We start from the raw sequence: 24,863 nt of genomic DNA, 5'->3' as shown, positions 1-24,863 counted from the left end.
GTTTTATCACTGCGTTTGACGCGTTTTCTCGACCTGCACTGCATGGATTTTTGCTGTACATGAATGTATTCCGTGTTAGTGTGTTTTCTATATTGCAGCAAATGCATTCAAAAATAATTTAATTCTCGGTAGAGTTCTATTGTTTGGTTGAAGTCTTACTTTTCAAACATGTATTTGGTCAGTTTATGGACTTCTAAAAACTATGCTATCGGAGATGTGTACATGGGATGTCGACAGCCAGGCTAGATAATCACTCAAGTGAAACAATTCTACAAGGCTATATATAGCAGGTACAGGTGGCCAAAAATCTTCGATAAATATGGCGGAATTGAAGAAATATGGCGGACAAGGGTGTGCAGGAATGTAGTAAGTCGTACAAAGATGAAAACTGATGCCTTTTTAAGAGTTCATGTCAGCTTTAACTCAATTCGGTCAAATCACACCAAATATGACACGTGATTTTTGGGGGACAGTAAACGGGCTTTGACTGACCACGTGTTACCGGTGACTACAAATGCCGCGCTGGAATACAATCATTCAATACGATTAGACAGTGTTATCGGGGTATTGTTGGATTCTGTTTTTTTATATGCAAAGTAGTATTGATTTCATTCAAATCAAAAATCCAATCGATGAATGATATGATAATTTTTACTACGGTTGATCAAGCAAAGTGACACCCTGTTAGTTGCATGCTTTGGCGGGAAAATTCGCAGCGCCCTCACCGGTGATGTATAGAAGTCGAAAGTAGAAATCTTGAATTGTAACTGAGATAACAACATGAACAATGGAAGCGTCATCTAAAGCTTCTGGCTCCAGTTTACCACCACCATTCTCACTCTCATCTGTACCACAAACGCGAAAAAGAAAAGCATCAAGCAAAAGCCCTCTAAGTAATGAAAGCGACGAAAGTTCCAGTTCTAGCTCGACTAGCTCCAGCTCCACCATGTCCACTTCCCTACTGAAACTTGGGAGTTATGATGGAGATCAAGTTTCAAACTGGAATACTCTTCAGTTAGAATCGTTTGGAATCTTTTATGATGTAAAAGCAACAGAATTGTCTGAGTTATATAAATCAGCCCAGGAAAAGATGTGTTCGTCAGCAGTAAACAATGCCACGTTTTGGACTAAACTTGTTAAGATAAAGGAAATTCTGATTGAATCAACGAAGAAATGCTTGCATATCTTAGATGTTGATGAAGAATTTGACATGGAAGACTTGGATTGGGCGGATGTTAAAGAAGAATCCCAAAAATGTGGGCAAGCAATAGCAAAAGTTAGAGAGGAAATGTCATTGAAAATTGGATCATTGGATAATCTATCCCGGTATGTTTTCATTTACCAGTTTGGAACATATTGGTCCCTTGAGTTGATAAGATTGATTTTAGTCATGACTTCTTATAACTTGTTGAGATGACTTCACTGATTTATGACTTGACATAAACAAAGAAATAACCCATTTGATTTAATTTGTAAAATTTAGAATGCCTGTTCTTGGAGCTAAGGTTTGGCCACAATCAGGTCCAATCCAAAGACTATTTCTGCCTATGTAGCTATTAATAGCTACGTAGGTATTTAAACCTATCCAAAGTAGCTATTTTTACCTACTTTCTGCTTTATACTTGCATGCATTTTGTGGCCAAACACAGGAACGGTGCAACACGGTGAGCTCCAAATTTCTTGATACCTTCACACTGGTGATGGATATGACAGAAATTTGGCCAAAAAATGATTACTTCATATATTATCAATTTTGCATAGAAACTAATGTAAAATTGCCGATTCAGGAAGTAATCATTTTTTGACCAAAATTTTGTTGTATTCATCATCAGTGTGACTGTATCAAAATATGTGGTATTCAGCACGTTGCACCGTTTGGTCTTTTGGCCACAAAATGCAGATAATACAAAAAGTAGGTAAAAATAGCTACTTTGGGTAGGTTTAAATACCTACGTAGCTATTAATAGCTACGTAGGTAGGAATAGTCTTTGGACTGGACCTGACCATATGGGGTCAAAATTTGTTATGGGATTAATGAGAAAAAAAATCTTTAAAAAAATTTTTTCTGGAGAATAACCAGTGTGCCAAATTAAGATTTGAATAGATATATCTCTTGTTGAATCGGACTATCCTGATCCAAAAAAAAAAAGAGAGAAAAAAAGACCAAATTTTCTACCCTAGCTATTACCATAAAATGTAAATGTAAAATAAGATTGAACAAGAACAAAAAATTCACCCATAAGTATAATCAGTAAATAATTTTGTACTTTTGAATTTGATTTTGTTACGTTTAAGGTAAAGATCCATACCACGTAAAATAACGTTATGTGACGTTATTCTCGTTTGTGACGTTATTACGTCAAACGCGCCCGACGCTTATTCTATCAAAAATGCCTGACGTCGATTTCACTTACCGTAAAAAAAGGTAAATTAATTTCCAAATAAAAGGCATAAATATACGATGTTCAGTTATTTTCCGGGATGCATGATCGAAGGAGAGTTTAAATTTAGATGATTCGTCAAACCGAAAGTACAACAAAGATTAAGATGGCATGGAAGATTCATTGTCTCGAGTACAAGATAACTAAAAGACTTCGACAATCAGGTCGTTTTTTGTCTCTGTAAGTTGAAGAAATACAGAGTAACAAATAAATGGTTCTCTTGTCGAAAGTCATTATCGTTTGCTTACATGTTTGTACAGAGGCTTAGTACATAACCATTTTCGAACCACGTACGGCTCTGAAAGTATTCAGGTACCTAACTACTTTGCTTCAATATTCCGATTTTTATATGTCGTTTTTCTCTTCTCGATTGTTTGAATTAAAATATCGTCCCCTGGGGATTGACTCAGGATTTTGAAAAAAAATTATGGAAAACTTTTTTTTTTCAATGTATATATCATACATAAAACAGTTACTGCACAAATATTAATGCTCTGTTATTTGGTATATCCTTGCACTGAAACATAAAATAATTATTGATAAAAAAAAAACCCAGAATATTTCATTTAAGGGGCAATATCCCTCTGCTCCAAATTTCCCGACTTATTTTTTAAAAATCCAGACATTGATTTTCAGCAACAACTGTAGCATTAAATTCAAATGGAAAATAGTTTGAAGTATGAAGCGTTGCTTACTTTTTCAGAAATGAATAATATGTCAAATCATGATGCGAAGAAAATTTGATATGGTAAATAGAAAGATTTATTTTTTTCTATCTCACAATTAAATTAAAAATATGAGGTATATATAAAAATAATATTTACTCTCATACCTATCTAATTCCCATTAGAAAACATACTGAAGCGCTGCTTTTTAAATCACAATTACAAATTGTTTTCTGTGCATGTAAAATAACACCCATCCACAAACAAGAGTTATCGTTCCATTATCGCCCTTGAAAATATTTTTTAATAAAACAAAATATTAATTAAATGTTTATAAACAATACTGCATCTGAAATTTCTGTACAATTAAAAGAATTATACTTTAAGAGATAGAGATTTCACAATTTACACTGTTTAAAGGAACTGAGTATAAATGTTTTAAGTAAATTATTATAAATAATTAATGTACATACTAGCAATAGAAACTATAAATCAACATTTGTACCAAAATAAGTTTGATTGAGTTGACTATAATAATGGTTCCCATGAATGAAACTTGTAAACTCTGACATGAAAATTTACTGAATTCATGACAAAATGTCTGAAGAAAGTTATCTCTCTTATCATTTCTCTCTTCAGAAAAATATTCCACCTTAAGTAGGAAAGGGGGGGATACATTGACAAAAAAATTCCTTAATACACATAATATGTGATATATGCTGAAAATTTGGAAAAATGTTTTAAAGCTAGTGACAATAATCTTTAGCTATCATTTGTAGTGCTTTGGGTATACAATGTAGTGTATTGCTGCACATGTCATTATACTGACAGGTGTCCTGGGTTCGATTCTCTGGAAGTTGAAAAAATACAGAGTAACAAATAAATGGTTCTCTTTTGTCGAAAGTCATTATCGTTTGCTTATAAACTTGTACATAGTACATAACCTTTTGGGCCTCTTGTTATATGTTTGCTAGAGCCAATTTCCAAATTGATGATAAAATTACATATTTCTCATCTACGGTATATACAATATGTATAATAAATGAGAAAAACATACGTCGACCAGACCAAGGGGTCTATATCCCATGGGGAGGGGATATTTCTGTCTTCAAGCACCTGTGAATAGTATAGCAATAGATATCAGTCGCTAATAAGATAATGTGCAATTTTATGCATTACCATGATTACTGTAATGATAGTTAGATTTAAACCCACAAATAACAATATGACAGTAACAAAGAAGGGAATACATGTATAAGATGATAAATAGGAATGCCTATGAGATCATAGAGGGTGATATAAAAAGGAATAAGGAAAAGGATAAAATTTCAATCAGACAATTCACAAAATCAACTCTGTTAGTTAAGCCGAGTGCTTACAATGTTATAAATATACAATTAGGTTGTTCGTGCGTGGTTTAATCATGCATTAATCATTAAAAACAAAGATAACCAGTTTCAGTTTAGATTTTATGGATTTATGTCAAGATTTTAGCTTTTTATTTGAATGAAAAATTATTAATACTGTCTCATAAAAGTTATGACAGTGTTTTTTTTTTCAAAAACAAATCAATTTTCCAACATACAGAATTTATTGCATAATTACCTTGACCCTTTGATCACAAAATCAATAAGGGTCTCCCTCGAACCACAGAGAGTTGCTGTGTAAAATTTCAATGCAAAGGCTTCTTGAAAGTGTTACAGACAGACAGAAAGACACACGGACAGATGCACAGACCTAAATTTAGTATCCCCACTTTCAGTGAAAGGGGAGACAATTATATAAGTTTTTTTTTTTGTTGATGTTAAACTTGGTTTATCAAGATACTTGTTTAAAAAAAAATAGCATAACTTTCCCAGTGATTATTCAGTTCTTTCTTTTCCTACATAAATAGTTTTTGATATCATATTGAGCTTAATAATATTATACACCTACACATTTATCTATTTTAACATCAATATGCACTAAGCAACACAGTTCCAAAAAGCCAGATAATGTATTGGACCAGCATGCAAAACTTGTATCAAACCATTTTCCCCCAAATGAATGAAGAGTACTTCCCAAACTTATGAGTTAGGACTTTGTGCTGTGTCATGTAGCATGATAAAAAGCTGGAGAAGAAAAAAATCTTTTTTTTTTATTTCATTATTAGAATACAATTTTAAAGAAGTATAATTGAACTGCCTAAACTCCAATACAAGTCAAATTGAACCATCTTGGATGTCTTGATTAAATGTTTTTATTTTAGGCACAGAGCAACAGAAAAGAGTTTTTTTTTTAAACTAGACCAAGTTCATAATGCATGTATTATTCCTCAGGTACTTTTAATATACAAGTATACATACAAATTAAATATTCAGTACCTGTAATGATGTTCATCAGCTCAGACAATTTCAGGTTCGAGAATCTGTGTCAAAACTCATGGAACAAATGCTCACTGGATCCATATCAAAATATCACTTTAACATAGAACATTCTATTTACTCAGGGAGTTGTTGACTTTTAAAGCATCATACCAATGACTTTTCATACCAATTTTGCATAGATCAGTTTTGCCAAGGAGGGGTCCTGCCATCCAAGGTCACTTTTAGTAAAATTCACTGTTATCTTAGGACTTTCAGTAAGGCAGGATATTCTTGATGTTATGTATTTAGCCTCTAAAATTTACACAGCTTTCATTCATCGTTGAAATATATGTGGCCGGGATAGAAATTCAGGACATATAAGAAAGTAAGATTACTGGTAAGTTGTCTAATGATTGTCAACAATGATTAAAAGTACCTGATGTTATTAATTTTTTAACCAATGAAAATTTATTTGCCATTTGAAAGACACTAGTGCCGAGAATACTACGTCTTACTAAAAGTCCAAGGATGGCAGAGAATAATTGTACTGCTAGGTTAAGTATGTACATTTAATAATTCTGCAATGTCCATGGGAACACACACACTCACCACTAGATCCGCCATGAAAATTTCAATCAAAAAGCATCCTATAGAAATTATACTATGGAAACGAGAAAAAAAATATAAGTGCTGACAAAAATTATTGTGTTAGGGTGATTTTGACAGCTCGGTCAGAGTACATAAAACAACTATTTTTTTATTGTTTGACTTACTTAACCCTTTTAATTATGAACTCTTTCATATATTTATAAAACCTAATTGATTTTAAAAATACATAAATTACTTCACATTTTACCAATTAAATGACATAGGTTTAGTAATGATGCTCTCAATGCAATTCTAGTCATCAACTATGGAGCTTGAATTTATTAAACGAATTAATTTGAGTAATGTACGGAAAACCTCGATCATTCAGTGCTAGAGTGTCCCTAGCTTAACAGGTCCAGTCCAAAGACTATTTCTACCTACGTAGGTACTAATAGCTACCTAGGTATTTAAAGCTACCCAAAGTAGCTATTTTTACCTACTTTCTGCTTTACTTGCATTTTGTGGTCAAATGTTTTACATGGTGAGCACAAAATTTCATACAGTCACACTGATGATGAATATGACAAAAATTTGGCCAAAAAATGAAAACTTCGTATATTATCAATTTTGCATAGAAACTAATGTAAAATTGCCGATTAGGAAGTAATCATTTTTGGCCAAAATTTTGTCGTATTCATCATTAGTGTGACCGTATCAAAAAAATATGGTATTCACCATGTTGCGCCGTTTGGTCTTTTGGTCGCAAAATGCAGAAATTATATAAAGTAGGTAAAAATAGCTACTTTTGGTAGCTTTAAATACCTAGGTAGCTATTAATACCTACGTAGGTAGAAATAGTCTTTGGACTGGACCTGCTTAAGAAGGGGATCTCTGCCTTCCAAGGATATGATCGCCTGTAAGCACGGTGTTTTAAACAAACAAATATTACAAAGTGGAAACACTGAACATATTCATCTCCGCGTACATTAATTTGATCTATTTTATATGGTATATGAATAAAAACATGATAAACAACGTTGAACCTTACTTGGACAGGTCCGAGCATTTCCTGAGATCAGAAACCAGACGTTAAAAAGATGTGGCAAACAAACCACTTATTTGTATCTATGAATAGCGAGAATGTATTACATAGACACAAAAAGTAGTAAAACGTGCCACTTCTCTAAATTTTTAATCAACTAAATCGCATCCAAACTACCCATGTTGAAACTGAAAGTATTTTCTTCTTTCACTTCCGTCACAACGTCACACATGCGCATTAACGGTTTATAGAATATTCCGAAGATTGAACCCGATTACTATTATGCTTGTGAATCGTGAAAACGAATTTTTGGCCGTCTATGCATTAAATATTCAACTTATGATTTAAACCATACTTATTACTGTTCTATTATCGATAGTTTCAAATATTTAAAGCGATTTTTACACCCAAATCCTAAAAGTATAGATGTTAAAAAAAATTTTCAAATTATCATTTTTCAGCAAATTTGGTTTTAAAATGTGAAATTTTCTTGTTTGATGCCCGCTGCCCCACTTAATTTTTATGCCATATAAGGGAGAGAACATTGGAAAATAACGTGTTAATTTTAAAAAGAAATCTGTAGTCAGAATATCAAGCAGCAATTTATTTTTACTAGTAATGAACTTTATAATTTTGAGCTAAATATGTTTAATTCGCCCTAGAAAGTAATATTAGGTGGATCAGCAGATTAAAAAAATAATTAAACATTTGAACAAGCATATTTTCTCTATAATTCATATGTTTAAAAAAATTCTTTTGCTTTTAATTTTAGAAAGCTAGAATAAATATTTTAATAACTGCATTTCCGTCATTTCACGAGACAATGTCTATTTTTAGTAACAATCATTTCAAAAGGAGGCCCTGTTGACCCCAAAATTTACACTGATCTGGAAAGGACAAATACTCAGTTAAGATTCTGAAAAGTTTCAACAAAATCTGTAGCTCCGTTATATCTATAGGATGGTATGGATCTTTACCTTAAATAGCATGTTAAGATTAATTAGGCCAACATTTTTTTATTTACTGTTTTACGGGAATTTTCTTAAAAAAATTGAGTCGGGGGGTCGAAATAAAATTAAAAATAAAACCTTCAAATTCAAGCAGTCGGTCAGAGAGATAAAAATAAAACAAAAAAATGTAACAATTTTTTTATTTTTTAAATTAAGAATGGAATTGTTTTATTATCTTAATTTGTCAGAAAAGGGTGTTATTTGGAAAAATTAATGCATGCAAAACAATTTTATCATATATATATATTTTTTGGTATTCAATAAATAATAAGATTTGAGGATTTATGAGTAGCTATCATCATGATCATATGGCAAGAATACAGTGAGGCTTTTAATTGATCAGTTAAATTATTTCACAAGTGAGACTAATCAAAATAAAATCTGTGTATCTTTTTCAATGCAATTCAGATTAATATATAGGTGGATAAAACATATCTTTCTCTTGAAAACATATTCAAATTGCCTCAATGCTACAACTTTCAACGTACATGATTGTAGAAAATACATGTATTTACCAGGGGTTCAAAATTCCTTAAGCCCGACGTCCCGGACTAACAAATTCCGGATCCGGACTCGGCATTTAGAATTCGCCAAAGTCCTGGGACTTGGCTATGTTTTTTGTTTATCTTTTTTTTTAAGTTAAAAAAATGATCGTAAAGCTAAAAATAAAGCAAATTCTCAAATGTATTACGTAAAAATGTGGGTTTGTGGTCGTTAAAATACCCATAAAACATTACGAACGTTTCGAAAATACAATCCGTCTTTTTATTTTCCGTTGCGGTTAGATTCTTGCTTTTACGCAATTCCTCATGTTTCCTCCTATATGACAAACGGCAATTAGTCTATTAGTTTTTCAGTAGTGAGTATTTGTAAAAGTTATTTTAATGTACCAATAATCTATCAGTCTGGTACTTTTGAAATACTCATGTATGACTATATGACAGTTTATGGAGGAAAAATAAAACATATATTAATACATATAGTCTTTATTCATTCAATGCAACAAATGAAAATAAATTATAAGTAACATAAATTTAATGATGTATAGGTTAATATGGACTTTCAAATTTCTTCCTCGGACTTGCCTAAAATTTACTCTTTAAGTCCTGGACTTGACCATGACAAAAAAAATTTTGAACCCCTGATTTACCATAAGTATATACATGTAAAATAGGCAATGACAATTACTCTGTTTACTGCAGAATTCGAATATTTGTTAAAACTTGTTCTACATGTTCTAATCCACAACTTTTGAATAAAAAAAAACAGGTTCAATATTTATATGGACGTATCATCTGCAGCTTTGTTTTTCCCTATTGGTATTTTTTTTTTTAACAAAGAAAGCTGTTATCACCACGCTGATGTATATTAATTTGTTACATAACAAGCAAAATTCCATTTTGAATCGTAATATGTGTGATTAAATGATATTAACGAGTGAAAGTTGTGACTCGAATTTCCTCAGTCACGCCACTTTCTACACTGTTCTGTTCAGTCGTTACATGTAAATGAAAACATTATTGTCATAAAAATAAGTTTCAGAACAATCTTCAAGCTGTATTTTAATGCTTTGGAACAATTGTCAAAGATAATACATACTTAAACAGTCTTCGAAATAACCTGGGTGCCCGATGCCCCGGACCTGGTAAATTTACCAGCGGGCATGTGAAAATTCTCAAATTACATGCCCGAAGGGCAGGTGTTAATTTTCTTTCGATTCGCGATGTTTACTTGCTATTTCTTCTGTCATACCCCAGTTACTCGCGTAAACTTGCTATGTAATGTCTTAATATGAATTGCCAGTCTACATTCGTCTTAATTTACATTATCGGTACAACCTGTCAAATGATTGTCAGTCGTAATCATTAAAGTGTTTGATATAACCGATTTGTTTTCTCGATGTTTCTTGCTAAATTATGATATGTTTATTGATATCACGTGCAGTGGGCTGCAGTCAAGATATCCCATTTCTGAAATAAACCAGTCCAAAAACGACCAGCATGCGAGTCAAAAGTTGTGAACAAAATCGCGTAGAAAATGGCAGAAAGGCAGGCCATGGTTGATTTACGACTCTGAAAACAATTTGAACTTAAGATTGAGAGATTGAGAGAGAGCTTGAGAATGAGAGAATTTAAAAATCAGAAACATGTCTTTAAAGTTTATAACATAAAAACCTTAATTTTTGTTTGTTGCACAATTATAACTGGTATTTCAAAGAATTTAGAGTTGGGCATGTACAAATTTGAATGGGCTGGGTTAAAATGATAGGTATACATGCCCAAAGGGCATGTGCTGAAAAAAAATTGTTGTGAAGACTGCTTAAAACCTCTCAAAACAAGGGGTTGACAGAACCTCAATTTCCACGTGGCCCTCCGCATAACATTTGATCAAGATTAATTTTTCGTCTAATTTATTCTATCTTTCATTAAAAGTAAATCTGAAATTAATACTTTTTTCTGATAAATGACAAAACACTTTTTAAAAATATATTAAACAATACGATTCTGACATTTTGCCGCTAACTGTTACGCTTCACATTCATGCTCATTAGTTTTGTCAACTGTGATTGGATGGATATATTTACCTTAGCCAATGACAGTTCACGTTTTGAAAGGCTTGTAAAAATTTTGTTGACGTTTCTTTTATTTTTTCAGTGACTATAAATAAGCTATCGGTGGGAGAAACAAAAGTAAAACTTGAAGAAGAGACTTTTATTTTTTAGCTCACCTGAGCCGAAGGCTCAAGTGAGCTTTTCTGATCACATTTTGTCCGCCGTCCGTCTGTCCGTCTAGCTGTCTGTCTGTCCGTCTGTCTGTCTGTCCGTCTTTAAACTTTTCACATTTTCGACTTCTTCTCAAGAACCACTGGACCAATTTTGACCAAACTTGGTACAAAGCATCCTTGGGTAAAGGGGAATATAAATTGTTAAAATAAAGGGCCAAGTCCTCTCACAAGGGGAGATAATCAAGAAAAGACAAAAATAGGGTGGGGTCATTAAAAAATCTTCTTCTCAAGAACTACTGGGCCAGAAAAGCTGAAACTTATGTGGAAGCATCCTGGTATAGTGTAGATTCTAAATTGTTAAAATCATGACCCCCGGGGGAAGGGCGGGGCCACAATGGGGAATCAAAGTTTTACATAGAAATATATAGGAAAAATCTTCTTCTCAAGAGCCACTGGGCCAGAAAAGCTGAAACTTATGTGGAAGCATGCTGGGGTAGTGTAGATTCTAAATTAATCAAATCATGCATGACCCCCGGGGGAAGGGTGGGGCCACAATTGGGAATCAAAGTTTTACATCGAAATATATAGGGAAAATCTTTGAAAATCTTCTTCTCAAGAGCCACTTGGCCAGAAAAGCTGAAACTTTTTTTTTTAATTTTTTTTTTATTATCCATTGTATTACAAACAGAATCAAATTAAAATAACAGCAAAATTACAATGGATATTTAGCACTCACACACCCATCCATACATCCATTTACGAGATTTTTGACTACATGACTGTTGTATTCTCTCACAGACACACTTTCACACTCACTCAAAAATGTAAACAAAACTGAAAAAAGAATATATAAACAAAAGAAAAAGGTATATACATGTACGAAACAAACTCTTTGCATAAATTACAAATGCATAGTTGAAAGAGTTTAATAGATCAATAGTCGGAGTGTTCATTTTTATTTTGTTTACCTCAAATTCTGTGCCGATGTAATACCGGACATACTTCTTTGGTCGGTAATTGAAAAATCAAAAACAAACATAATTTTCTTTTTTCCGGAATATACACTATAAAAAAAGAAACCTGTTCAGAACAGAGCTATTCAATCCGGGAAAAAGAAAAAAGCAAAAAAAAACTAGTTATACCACAAAATGTTCAAGAAAAGAAAAATGTTGCACGACACTTTTAGCCTATCGAAGTTCTTTGAGGGCGTCAAACAACGCTTTCTCCATTATGTCGAAGCGTTTCGGACCAAGATGTTTTCCCATCATGCGCGATATCACAACGGATACATTTGTAAAGTTTTCATTTTGCAGAATTTTTAGCATTTTCCTTCCAGCTCCAAATTCGCCGTCGTCACAGTATCCGTCATGTATAGTCCCAGAATTGTCTTTAAAACGGTAAACCAGTATATTGTGATTTGCACGCCCATAAACTGGATCCATGGAAATTTTCTTATAAAAGTTCCGAACTTTTGCATAAGTCTCTACCTCAACTGCAGCAGCGCTAATTTGGTTTCCTGATTCTGTGTGAGTGTTAGAGCGTTTAACTTCAATTTCCTCTAGTTTCTGTTGTTCTTTCTGGTCAAGTTGTAGAATTTCCTCGGCGTTTGGTGTCTTCACTTTATCTCTGTAAACAGACCCATTCGGGAAAACCAATTTGTCCCCCACAACTCTCGTTTTGATATTTTCGCTCCAATATTTGCTGTTGAGTTCAACCAGTTTTCTGCGAGTTTCATTAAGGTTTCGTCAAAGGTCAACATGTCCAAAAATTTGATTTTACAATAGCCCCAAAACTATGTAAGGTATAAAGTTAAAACTTTTACAGTTTATAAATTTTTTATTGATTAACAGATAGAAAGTGTCAATTGATAAAAAAAATACTTGGAATAATATTAATTGAGAAAAAGTCTTCTCAAAAATGCATATATTTTCAAAAAAATACACCTGATTAATTCCGTGCTTTTAGTGAAAACCATCATTGCAGAAACAAAATATGTTTATCAATGAAAAGCAAGTTGGACTTGGATAGCCTGTGGAAAGTTGTTTTCCCTGTTTATTTTGTCCAAATGTTAAGACTTGAAAGTGAAAGTACACTGCAAATGGCGGATTCTATAGGGGTCTTGTCTTTATACACGTCATGCTTTCAATAACAGGCTTTCAGAGACCATTCACGCTCAACTTGCCCTTCAGTGATGAACATATATTATTTCTACAATGTTGGTTTTCACAAAAAGGACAGAATTAAGCAGGTGCATTTTTTTTTAAATATGCACATTTTTTCTGATACAATTTTTCTCAAAAAATCTTTTAAAAAGTATTTGTTATCCAGTAATACTTTCTATCTATTAATCAGTTATATATTTAAAAACTGTAAACGTTTTGACTATATACCACGCATAGTTTTGGAGCTATTGTCAAAATGATTTTTTAGACATGTTGACCTTTGACGAAACCTTAACTTGAACTGGTGACTGGGGTGTGATATAGAAAGGTAGAATAACCCCTTCATCTTTCTTTTTTCTCTGCTGTTTTAGTAAACGGTCTTTGTTCTCAAATCTAACTAACCGGCCTGTTATAACCCTTTTTTCGGCACTTTGACACTTTTAACTCCGATTTTGATCTATTTTTTCTTCCCACTAGCAAAGCATGACCGCCATGGTCAATTGTCACGTGACTCCTCCGAAAAGCTGAAACTTATGTGCACATGAAAGGATCCTTTGGTAGTGTAGATTTCAAAATATCTTAATTATGATCAGTTGGGTAGAGTGGGGATGCATTATGTATTACAAGGGGGAAGTCTGGTAAAAAACAGAATGGTCAAGGATTCTCAGGTGAGCGATGTGGCCCATGGGCCTCTTGTATTTCATTTTAGCCCAAATTAGGGTCGGCGGTCCCGTAAAACAGCATATAAAAAAATGTTGGCCTTAGATTTATAAAGAAAAATTTACCTTCCCTATCATTCATATGAAGTGCTGCAGGATTTGTCAATGGCATGTGAATTATAACTCCCTTATTTGTTTATTGTCAGCATGTTTTTAAGTAAATAAGTCATGGGGAATGAAGTTTCAAATAGACCAATGGTCAATCTAATTAAAATTAGATATTCCGAATCGGCTTCTCAAACATTTAACAACAACCCGTATGGGGTTGCATCAGAGCAACATTTCAGTTATGAATAAACATGAAAATTTTTACCAATGAGATATATATAAAGTATTATTTGTTCTAATTAATTACTACATGATATGAAATACATATCAAACATTAGGAATGTAAAAATCACTGTACAAAGTAGGGATGTGCGATTTTATCGTGTTGTGTGATACGTATCGTGATACAGAGACCTAAATACCGGTCTTTAGGTACATGTTATAAAGTCCAGAAATCATTCATTTATTTGTTCAATCTTTCAAATTACAATTACAGAAAGTATAAAAAAATGTTGTGAAAAGTGAAAAGAACGGCATCTTACCGTCCAAACATAATTGATTCTATGTACATAAATATTTCGAGAAAGTAAAATTTTGTTTTTCTAGCATATTTTTTAGAAAAATATAAAATCATTGTAAAAACTGCTTTTAAAAATATCATGATATTATTGTGATATTGTGGGAAAAAATTGTGATATATCGCGATACGAAATTTTTGCGATACCCATCCCTAGTACAAAGGATGACACGATTTTCTTCCTTGCACTCTAATTTGTTTGTTTGTTTTTTTTTTAAATTGAACAATATTTGATTGGGCTTATACAACATGGTGGTGCACTTTATTTTCCTTTTTTACTGTAAATAAAAATGATGTGGGAGGCTTTATTTTTTAACAAATTACTTTAAATACTCAGTAAAATATGGCAAACATATACGCGAGTCAAGTTCCGATATGATATACCCATCTGAAAACCTTCCTCTGAAATTTCAGGAAAGAACAACTTCAGAACACGTCTGTATACTTATACAGACAACCAGCTCAGAAACATTTCCCGCCATCTTGACCACTTGTAATTTATATCTAGGTACTACAAATGATTGACATTGTATTGATCTTCCTTACAAATGTTTCAAAGACTAAACATTAAAAATTCTAAAATGAGAAGCCCAACTAATTTTTTTTCCTTAATAAAATAATGCTGCATTAAAAAAAAAATTTTATTAAAAAGGCAATAAAATTAGACATGCGGCACTATTTGAATAGATGAGGACAGGCCTGAGAAATATAGACAAGTAGAAAACTAATATATATCTTCAATTTCTTTTTAACACAAGGAAATTGAATCTTGCATTTTAAACTGTATTTATGTAACCATGTTAAATAATTTTTAATTTTATAGGGACCTTTATAGCATTTGGTTTACTGGGATTTCAGAATATATTCAGTATTATTCTGACCTAATAAAAGAATTAAATTCTTCAAGAAGAAATGGAGTGGAAGGGGAATTCCGTCAGCTTCTAACATTCTTCAGCAAGATATTCCTGATGAGCCCTAGGTGAGTTTATTTTATGCCTGCCCTTCTGCTTTCAGCAAGTTCATATGATACATATTAATCTTGATTTCTTCATACGATACATAGTCTTGATTTCTTCAAAAAATGTTATTGATCGGATCACTACATTGTTTGAATAAGATTCACTGACTAACAATCATAATTATGTATTCCCAAAGTAAAAGCAGACGCAGTAGTCAGTTTTTATTAGCTCACCCCTGAGCCAAAGGCTCAAGTGAGCTTTTCTGATCACATTTTGTCTGTTGTCCGTCCATCCGCCTGTCTAGCTGTCTGTCTGTCCGTCTGTAAACTTTTCACATTTTCGACTTCTCAAGAACCACTGGGCCAATTTTGACCAAACTTGGTACAAAGCATCCTTGGGTAAAGGGGAATTTAAGTTGTTAAGATAAAGAGCCAAGTCTCCTAGCAAGGGGAGATAATCAAGAAAAGACAAAAATAGGGTGGGGTCAGTAAAAAATCTTCTTCTCAAGAACCACTGGGCCAGAAAAGCTGAAACTTATGTGGAAGCATCCTGGGGTAGTGTAGATTCTAAATTGTTAAAATCATGACCCCCGGGGATAGGGCGGGGCCACAATGGGGAATCAAAGCATCCTATGGTAGTGTAGATTTCAAGTTGTCTAAATTATGATCAGTTGAGTAGGGTGGGGTCTTAATATGTATTACAAGGGGGAAATCTGGTAAAGAACGGAATGGTCAAAGCTTCTCAGGTGAGCGATATGACCCATGGGTCTCTTGTTACTTTTCAGCTCACCTGAGCTCAAAGTTCAAGTGAGCTTTTCTGATCACATTTTATCCAGACATCTTTCTTTTGTTAACGATGTGATGTAGCACTGTGTGTGTTAGATTGTTTTGAATATTTTCATACCAAAAAACATTATAAAGCAGCTTTAGATCAGTCAGAGTCCTCTGAAAGTGGTGATGAGTGAATTTACTTATGACCTATATTTTTACCTGAATTTTTACCTGTAGTTTTGCCCTGAACAAAAAATCTTTCTCAGGTCTAAAATATAAATTTATTTGTTTGCAGTTGCCTACCGACCCATTGAAAATGCATCCGAACGAAACTTTTTTTGGCCAATTTTTAATACATTTTTTTAAAATTTTCATTATATTAAAACTAATTTTAGTTTTTATCAATCTGTGGTTTATACAAGAGTGAAGATTTTTCTTGTTAAGTAGGTCTATGAAAGCTCTATTATGTGTTATCTAACAAATATCCAAAAAAACTTAATCAAAAAAAAAAGAATGCCTGCCTACCTACCTACCCACTCAAAAAATTATAGGTCGGCAACTGCAAAACAAAGAATTTTTTAAGCTTGGCCTCAACCAGTGCAAATAATTTATCTGTAATTACCTGTTATCTGAGTACAGGTTTGCACAATAGTTATTTATTCAAATAGTTGAAATCCCAAACAAGTGCAGATAATTGAGTTTTTGCCATTGGTGACAGAGCAATTCCAATATATCGTAGTAATTTGTACTGCATGAGAGTTCATGAAAGTCTTACAATGTATACATATAGCAAGAAGAAATAAAATAAACTGTCCTCGTTCATATCCTTCAGTGACTGTAGGAACAGAAGTAGATATATTCCCCATTTGGTTTTTGTTTTCTTTTTTTGGGGGGGGTGTTTTGCTTTGTTTGTTTGTTTTGTATAAATTTGTTTTTCACACCTTCCATTTTATTTCACTTTTGTGTTATACATACTAGTACTACAGTGTATTGGTAAAAAAAACCCAAAATTTTATCGATCAGAGCACCAATTTGAACAGCTTTAGTAAATGTGAAAATTAACTTGGAATGTATGCATGTGTTCTGCTGCTTTACTTGAACAATAACATATTCGTTATTCAATTTTTTTTCTATACATGTAAGCAACTTTATTTTCAATACATTTTTTATTGTACTTCAAGTTCAGTGCTGTGATAATCTGGAAATTTCCATCAAACATTTCACAAATAAATCAATTACCACAACTATACTCACCGTCAATAGAAACGCAACACCCTAATTTTAGGATGAAAATTATATACAGGTCATAACTATGTACCAAAACAGTTAGGATATCTTTTACTTTGCCAAATCAGTTATTTAACAGTTGAATGGATTTCTTTCCATAACCGGAAGTTGCTTTTTAGCCCTCTTCACAGAATTCAAAATTTTCCATTTTTAATGAAATTTTAACAATATTTGGGGTTTCCAAGGTTTTGAAACTGTTAATCATAATTATTGTACAAAAGGGCCGGGAAAAAATCCTTCTTTCTTTACCGGATGTGATGCCTATATTTCCTCAAATTGCGTTTCTATTGACGGTGAGTATAATTCTTTCTACATCTTGATAAATATATTCACTATTTATGGTTTTTAGCTCACCTGAGCCGAAGGCTCAAGTGAGCTTTTCTGATCACATTTTGTCCGTAGTCTGTCCGTCTGTCCGTCCGTCCGTCTGTAAACTTTTCACATTTTCAACTTCTTCTCAAGAACCACAGGGCCAATTTTAACCAAACTTGGTACAAAGCATCCTTGGGGGATGGGGAGTTTAAATTGTTAAAATAAAGTGCCAGGTCCCCTTCCAAGGGGAGATAATCAAGAAAAGACAAAAATAGGGTGGGATCATTAAAAAATCTTCTTCTCAAGAACCACTGGGCCAGAAAAGCTGAAACTTATGTGAAAGCATCCTGAGGTAGTGTAGATTCTAAATAATAAAAATCGTGACCCCCGGGGGTAGGGCGGGGCCACAATAGGAAATCCAAGTTTTACATAGAAATATATAGGAAAAATGTTTAAAAATCTTCTTCTCAAGAACCACTGGGCCAGAAAAGCTGAAACTTATGAAGAAGCATCCAGGGATAGTGTACATTCTAAATTGTTAAAATCATGACCCCCGGGGGTAGGGAGGGGCCACAGTAGGAAATCCAAGTTTTACATAGAAATGTATAGAAAAAAATGTTTAAAAATCTTCTTCTCAATTACCAGTGGGTGAGAAAAGCTGATATTAATGTGGAAGCATTCTGGGGTAGTGAAGAATCTAAATTATAAAAATCATGACCCCCGGGGGTAGGGCGGGGCCACAATAAGAAATTCAAGTTTTACATAGAAATATATAGGAAAAATCTTTAAAAATCTTCTTCTCAAGAACCACTGGGCCAGAAAAGCTGAAATTAATGTGGAAGCATCCTGGGGAAGTGAAGAATCTAAATTGTAAAAATCATGACCCTCGGGGGTAAGGCAGGGCCACAAAAGGAAATCCAAATTTTACATAGAAATACATAGGAATAATCTTTAAAAATCAAGAACCAGTGGGCGAAGATAACTGAAACATACGTGAAATCATCCTGGGGTAGTGTAGATTCTAAATTGTTAAAATCATGACCCCTGGGGGTAGGGCAGGGCCACAATAGGAAATCCAATTTTTATATAGAAATATACAGGAAAAATTTTCTTCTCAAGAACCATTGGGCCAGGAAAGCTGAAACTTAGGTGGAGGCATCCTTGGGTAGTGTAGATTCTAAATTATTAAAATCAAGACGGGGGTAGTGGGGAGGGGGTTACGGGGCCACAATAGATATAAGAAGAGGGGAAATCTGGTAAAGAACTGCATCACAAAAGTTACTCAGGTGAGCGATGTGGCCCATGGGCCTCTAGTTATGAAATGTTATACCATTATTTTCAAGCCCATTAATATCAAGTTTTTTAGCTCACCTGAGCTGAAAGCTCAAGTGAGCTTTTCTGATCACATTTTGTCCGTCGTCCGTCTGTAAACTCTTCACATTTTCGACTTCTTCTCAAGAACCGCTGGGCCAATTTCAATCAAACTTGCCACAAAGCATCCTTGGGTGAAGGGGATTCATTTTTGTTCAAATGAAGGGCCATGCTCTCATTCAAGGGGAGATAATTGGGAATTAATGAAAATTTGGTGGTATGTTTTAAAAATCTTCTTCTCAAGAACCACTGCGCCAGGAAAGATGAAACTTATGGGGAAACATCCTCAGGTATTGTAGATTCAAGTTTGTTCAAATCATGACCCCCGGGGGTAGGGCGGGGCCACAATGGCCGACCAAAGTTTTACATAGAAATATATAGGAAAATTCTTTAAAAATCTTCTTCTCAAGAATAGCAAAGCCCTAATTGTTCATATTTGTATGGAAGCATCCTCAGGTAGTGTAGATTCAAGTTTGTGCAAATCATAAACCCCAGGGGTAGGGCGAGGCCACAATTGTTAACCAAAGTTTTACATAGAAATATGTAGGAAAATTCTTTAAAAATCTTCTTCTCAAGAATAGCAAATCCATAATTGATCATATTTATATGGAAGTATCCCCAGGTAGTGTAGATTCAAGTTTGTACAAATCATGACCCCTGGGGGTAGGGCAGGGCCACAATGACCGGCCAAAGTTTTACATAGAAATATATAGGAAAATTCTTTTAAAAATCTTCTTCTCAAGAATAGCAAAGCCATAATTGATCATATTTATATGGAAGCATCCTCAGGTAGTGTAGAATAAAGTTTGTTCAAGTCATGACCCCCCATGGGTAGGGCGGGGCCACAATGGCCGACCAAAAGTTTTACATGGAAATATATAGGAAAATTCTTTAAAAATCTTCTTCTCAAGAATAGCAAAGCAATAATTGATCATATATATATGGAAGCATCCTCAGGTAGTGTAGATGAAAGTTTGTTCAAATCATATATATATTTTACGTAGAATATATAGGACAATTCTTTAAAAATCTTCTTCTCAAGAATAGCAAAGCCATGATTGATTATATTTATATGGAAGTATCCTCAGGTAGTGTAGATTAAAGTTTGTTCAAATCATGACCCCCAGGGATAGGGCGGGGCCACAAATAATGGCCGACCAAAGTTTTACATAGAAATATAGAGGAAAATTCTTTAAAAATCTTCTTCTCAAGAATAGCAAAGCCATAACTGGTCATATTTATTTGGAAGCATCCTCAGGTAGTGTAGATTCAAATTTGTACAAATCATGACCCCTGTGGGTAGGGCTGGGCCAAAATGGCCAACCAAAGTTTTACATAGGAATTTTTTTAAAAAATCTTTTTCCCAAAAATTGCAAAGCCATAATTGGTCATATTTATATGGAAGCATCCTCAGGTTGTGTAGATTCATGTTTGTTCAAATCATGACCCCCGGGGGAAGGGCTGGGCAAAAATGGCTGATCAAAGTTTTACATAGAAATATATATAGGAAAATTCTTTAAAAATCTTCTTTTCAAGAATAGCAAAGCCATGATTGGTCATGGGACTACCTCTGCATTTAAACTTTTCAATAATAAATCAATTTCTTCTTTTTCCTAGCCACAGTGCTCAGTTGAGCGATGTGGCCCATGGCCTGATGGGCCTCTTGTTTTTTCAAAAATTCATATTAAAGATTTACTGCCTCTTTTTTGTAATGAAGTAAGTGAGTTTAGTCAATTTTTGCAGGACAGGAGATGCTTTGCAAAAAGTGCAAATGAGGCTTTGTGGAAAAGAAACTACTAGTGTTCCAGATCTAAGATACATCTTGCAGGGAGATTTTTTTGATGAATCAGAAAAAACAGTATCTCTTGTGACAGTAGATACTAGAGAGGTTGGTATGAAAGTTCAAAGTGGTATCTGTTAATGATTAAAATTTTGAATATGTATACTGTAAGCGTACATGTATTACTTTTAGCTGTGTATTCTATTTAGCGCATTCTACAGAAGAACACATATACTAAATCAAGCTCATAGCTAAGCAACTTTAATGTATAAATCTATATACTGTAGCACATTCAGAAATGTTCAATTTGTATTAAAAATGCAACAATTTCAAGAACTTTTCAAGTCTGTTTTTATGCCTGGAGATGGAACATCAGGGGCATATTGTTTTTGTCCTGTTTGACCTTCTCTCATTCTGTTATAAAATTCAACCTTTTCAATAACTTTTGAACCACAAATTTAGAGACTTTAAATTTGACAGCATTTTAGATATGTAAGTTATTGCCCCTTGCACGATAAACCTTGTTATCACTATACTCCTCCAAAACGGTGAGTCGCAGCGACACATAACTTTAACTAATGTCTTCTATTCACTAAAGTGATTTTCCAATCTATTCACTGCGAAAGGATTTTATCGAGCCCTTATGACAGTTATTGCCCCTAAGGTTTTTCAGTAAGCTTCGTTAAAGCTAAAGCTCCTAAAGGTAGAGAGGAAAAAAATCTTTAAAAATCTTCTTCTCAAGAACCACTGCACCAGTAGAGTTGAAACTTATTTGAATGCTTTATTACCAAATGTAGATTCAATTTTGTTCAAATCTTGACCCCTGGGGGTAGGGTGAGGCCACAGTGGGTGCTCAAAGTTTTACATAGGATTATATAGGATAAAATCTTTAAAAATCTTCTCCAGAACCATTGGACCAGAAGAGTTGAAACTTATTTGAATTATTTATATCATCACCTAATGTAGATTCATATTTGTTCAAATCATGACCCCCGGGGGTAGGGTTGGGCCACAATGGGCAGTCAAATTTTACATAGGAATATATTGGAAAAAATCTATAAAATTTTCTTCTCAAGAATAACTGGACCAGAAGAATGGAATCTTAAGTGAAAGCTTCATAATTACCTAATGTAGATTCATGTTTTGTTCAAATCATGACCCCCAGGGGTAGGATGGGGCCACAATGGGCGATCAGATTTGTACATAGGAATATATAGGGAAAAAAATTTTCTTCTAAGAAACCACTGGACCAGAAGTGTTGAAACTTATGTGAAAGCTTAATTATGTAATGTAGATTCAAATTTGTTCAAATCATGATCCCTGGCATCCGCGGAGCGGATCAGAAACTCTTGACTTGGGAAGATGGACCCTTGGGGGTAAGTTGGGGCCACAATGGGCGATCAGAGTTTTACATAGAAATATAAAGGAAAAATTCTTTTAAAAAATCTTCTTCAAGAATCAATTTGCAGTTTATAACTGCTCATATCAGAGATTATATTTAAAAGTATGCATAATTAAATTGCACCAAGTACATAAAGACACATGGGCTGATTATGTGAAGAAATCTGAAATTCTATTCATGATATCATTGATGACATGATAATTGTACAGAATTATTAAATGAAAATTTCAAGTGACCCTTGTATTTCATGACCATAGAGTAATTCAAGGTTTCTGAGAAGTAAATGTATTTTCTTCCTTAAAATAATTAAGTTTTTTATTCAGTTGAAAGTTATGTGATACTCAGGTGAGCTATAAAACCCATGGGCCTCTTAATTTTCCTTACTTTTTAGTACAAATCAGTAGAGCTATGTTGTCATCAATATTTTGAAAGTAAGCACACTAAAAATATAATTTCAGTTGAAGACATGGTCGCTTGCAGATGATGAAAAAACTACCACTGATTTTAATATCAGAAACTTGAAGTTTTCAGGGCAATCTGTAGAGAGGTTATTAGGACAGCATGGGGGAGAGCTTTTAGTGGAATCTATGAAGTCTGTTTTAAGGTCTACAAATTTAGGAATAATTTGTATTAAGACCATGGTTAGTACTTTAGCACTTTTTGTGAAAGGAAGGAAAATAGAGAGATGTTTTTCCTGTGAATTTTTATCCTCACACTTTGTAGATCACATTTGTTATTTTCACACTGTGAAAATAACTGTGAAAACATCACTTTTATTTATATAAATTACCATATTTCACTGTTGGAAATGTAAAAAATTTTTACAGTTTTTCACTATTGTAATTGAAATTGTATCTAAAAATAATTTTTAACCAGCAAATAAACAGTGCTTATGCTGCCAGTGTATGAAACATATAGAATTCAGTCCATTTAAAATATTTTTTTACATTACCACTATAAAAGAAATATAATATGGTTATATCTATATTGCAGATCATTTTCACACGTTTGGAATGGGCCAAAGGGCATTATAAATGCTTGTTAAAGGGTACAAAGGCGGAAGAGAAGAGAAGTAACATTCATTACTCAAAGCCTTACAACTTTTTGGTTAGAAAAGATCGAGAAGAAATTTTGGATACAATGTTTAATCTTGGTTTGCTCTGCAGAGTTAGAAGTTTGCTTGCATATCAGGAACAGTAACATCAACATTTTGCCTTTTGAGTTACTAAGGTTTATCATCCCTCTGTTCCCACATATATGTTTGCTTTAACACTTATGATTTTCCTAAAGAAATCTAATTTATGTAGTCAGAAAATAAAGCTTTCCCATTTGTTAGATTTTCAACATATGTACTTCTGCATTCAAAAGAGTTTTTGCTTGACAAAAATATTCCGTTGTAATTACTTTGAAGCTGAATGGTAAATTGACTGGACTATAGCATGTACATACTACGAGTAAAAGATAATAAATGACATGTCACATGATCTTTTTGTTATTTCTTCAATGTTAGATTGTGCAAAATGAAGTGGTTCCAAAATCCAACTCATTGTTTGATACCCACAGGTGATCACGACTTTTACTTATCATAAGTTGTGTTATAATCACTTTCAATTCTATGTCATTTTAATGAGCTTGTTAGCATATACTGGTGTATATCCTATTGTTTGGGTTGCAATTTGCCCCTTTCATGCCAACAGATAGGTCATTGTTTCTACACTTGACTACGGATTACTCCATCTCTCTGTTCATAAGGCTCAGAGTGACACATGGACAGGGTGTGCTTACTATTCCTATAGGGACCTCAACCAACTGGGCACATTTTACAAAAGAACTTATGAAAACCACAAATTCAAGCCGATTGTAAAATTTTGCAAAATTGATGTTTCAGGTAAATATTGTTTGCACAAAAATATATTTCTATTTTTAAAAAATTCTAACAAATTTTCAAATTACGCAAATAAAAGTTATCCCCGAAATTGAAATTCAGTCTTAGTCATTAAGTTCTCTTGTAAAATATGACCCTGGTTTCCAGGGGTCCATGTTTTCGCTGTGTTCACCATTGGAATTTTTTTACAGAGTTGATGAGATTGATACCTACATCTTTAACAAGGTATGCCAATAGCAATTTTTAGCGATGTGAACATACGAGGGACATTTCAAAAGTTCTGGCAACTGTTTGATAAAAAATTAACCGTTGTATGGAAATTAATGAGTTTGATATCATTGGAAAGATCAGAAAAATATACACATATTTTGATGTCACTTTATAATTTTTAATGATGAATAACTCTGAAAGTGACGTCAGAATATAGAATGTTTAGGATACTGAAAAGTTGCGTTTTCTATCTGTATGAGACGATCGTAAAAGTGCTGCCAAGGGCTTATTTGAAAAAATATTTCAAAGAAAATTTAAATATGAAAAGAAGTAGAGTATGTCTATGATACTGTTTTTTAGCAATTCCATTATTCATTGTATGGTTTATTTACGAGCACGGTATATGTCCAGTTATGCTGTCATCGACATTCATTTAAGATTTTTATTTACATGATACGGCTAGATTTTCTATCTTTTATGTAGCTCTCCATTGTTTGAAATAAAACATGTACAGTATTAAACTGAAGAATATTAATGCAGTTTTCATCCAATATATTTTGAGTAAT

The 24,863-nt window shown here is 33.4% G+C and overlaps 1 protein-coding gene across 1 annotated transcript; it reads left to right on the top strand.

Moving 5' to 3' along the window:
• The first annotated feature begins 708 nt into the window (after nucleotides 1-708).
• Nucleotides 709-23,686, top strand: LOC134242837 (uncharacterized). Its single transcript, XM_062724972.1, has 5 exons — nucleotides 709-1,326; nucleotides 15,145-15,300; nucleotides 20,764-20,908; nucleotides 22,661-22,843; nucleotides 23,196-23,686. Exons 1-5 carry the CDS (start codon nucleotides 788-790, stop codon nucleotides 23,400-23,402), a joined length of 1,230 nt encoding a protein of 409 aa, XP_062580956.1. The 5' UTR covers nucleotides 709-787; the 3' UTR covers nucleotides 23,403-23,686.
• Nucleotides 23,687-24,863: the final 1,177 nt, after the last annotated feature.

This window comes from Saccostrea cucullata, unplaced genomic scaffold, assembly GCF_032062105.1.
Source record: "Saccostrea cucullata isolate Sc308-1 unplaced genomic scaffold, CSIRO_AGI_Scuc_v1 ctg304, whole genome shotgun sequence".
NCBI lineage: Eukaryota > Metazoa > Mollusca > Bivalvia > Ostreida > Ostreidae > Saccostrea > Saccostrea cuccullata.
The sequence above is the reverse complement of the archived record's forward strand: the minus strand, read 5'-3'. Positions and strand labels throughout refer to the sequence as shown.

What these genes read in the sequence shown, in the direction of transcription:
- LOC134242837 (XM_062724972.1), top strand. Translation starts at nt 788, where the DNA reads ATGGAAGCGTCATCTAAAGCTTCTGGCTCCAGTTTACCACCACCATTC. An exon ending in ATATTCCTGATGAGCCCTAG is followed by an intron (nt 15,301 to 20,763) that starts GTGAGTTTATTT and finishes CAATTTTTGCAG; the next exon opens with GACAGGAGATGCTTTGCAAA. An exon ending in TGACAGTAGATACTAGAGAG is followed by an intron (nt 20,909 to 22,660) that starts GTTGGTATGAAA and finishes ATATAATTTCAG; the next exon opens with TTGAAGACATGGTCGCTTGC.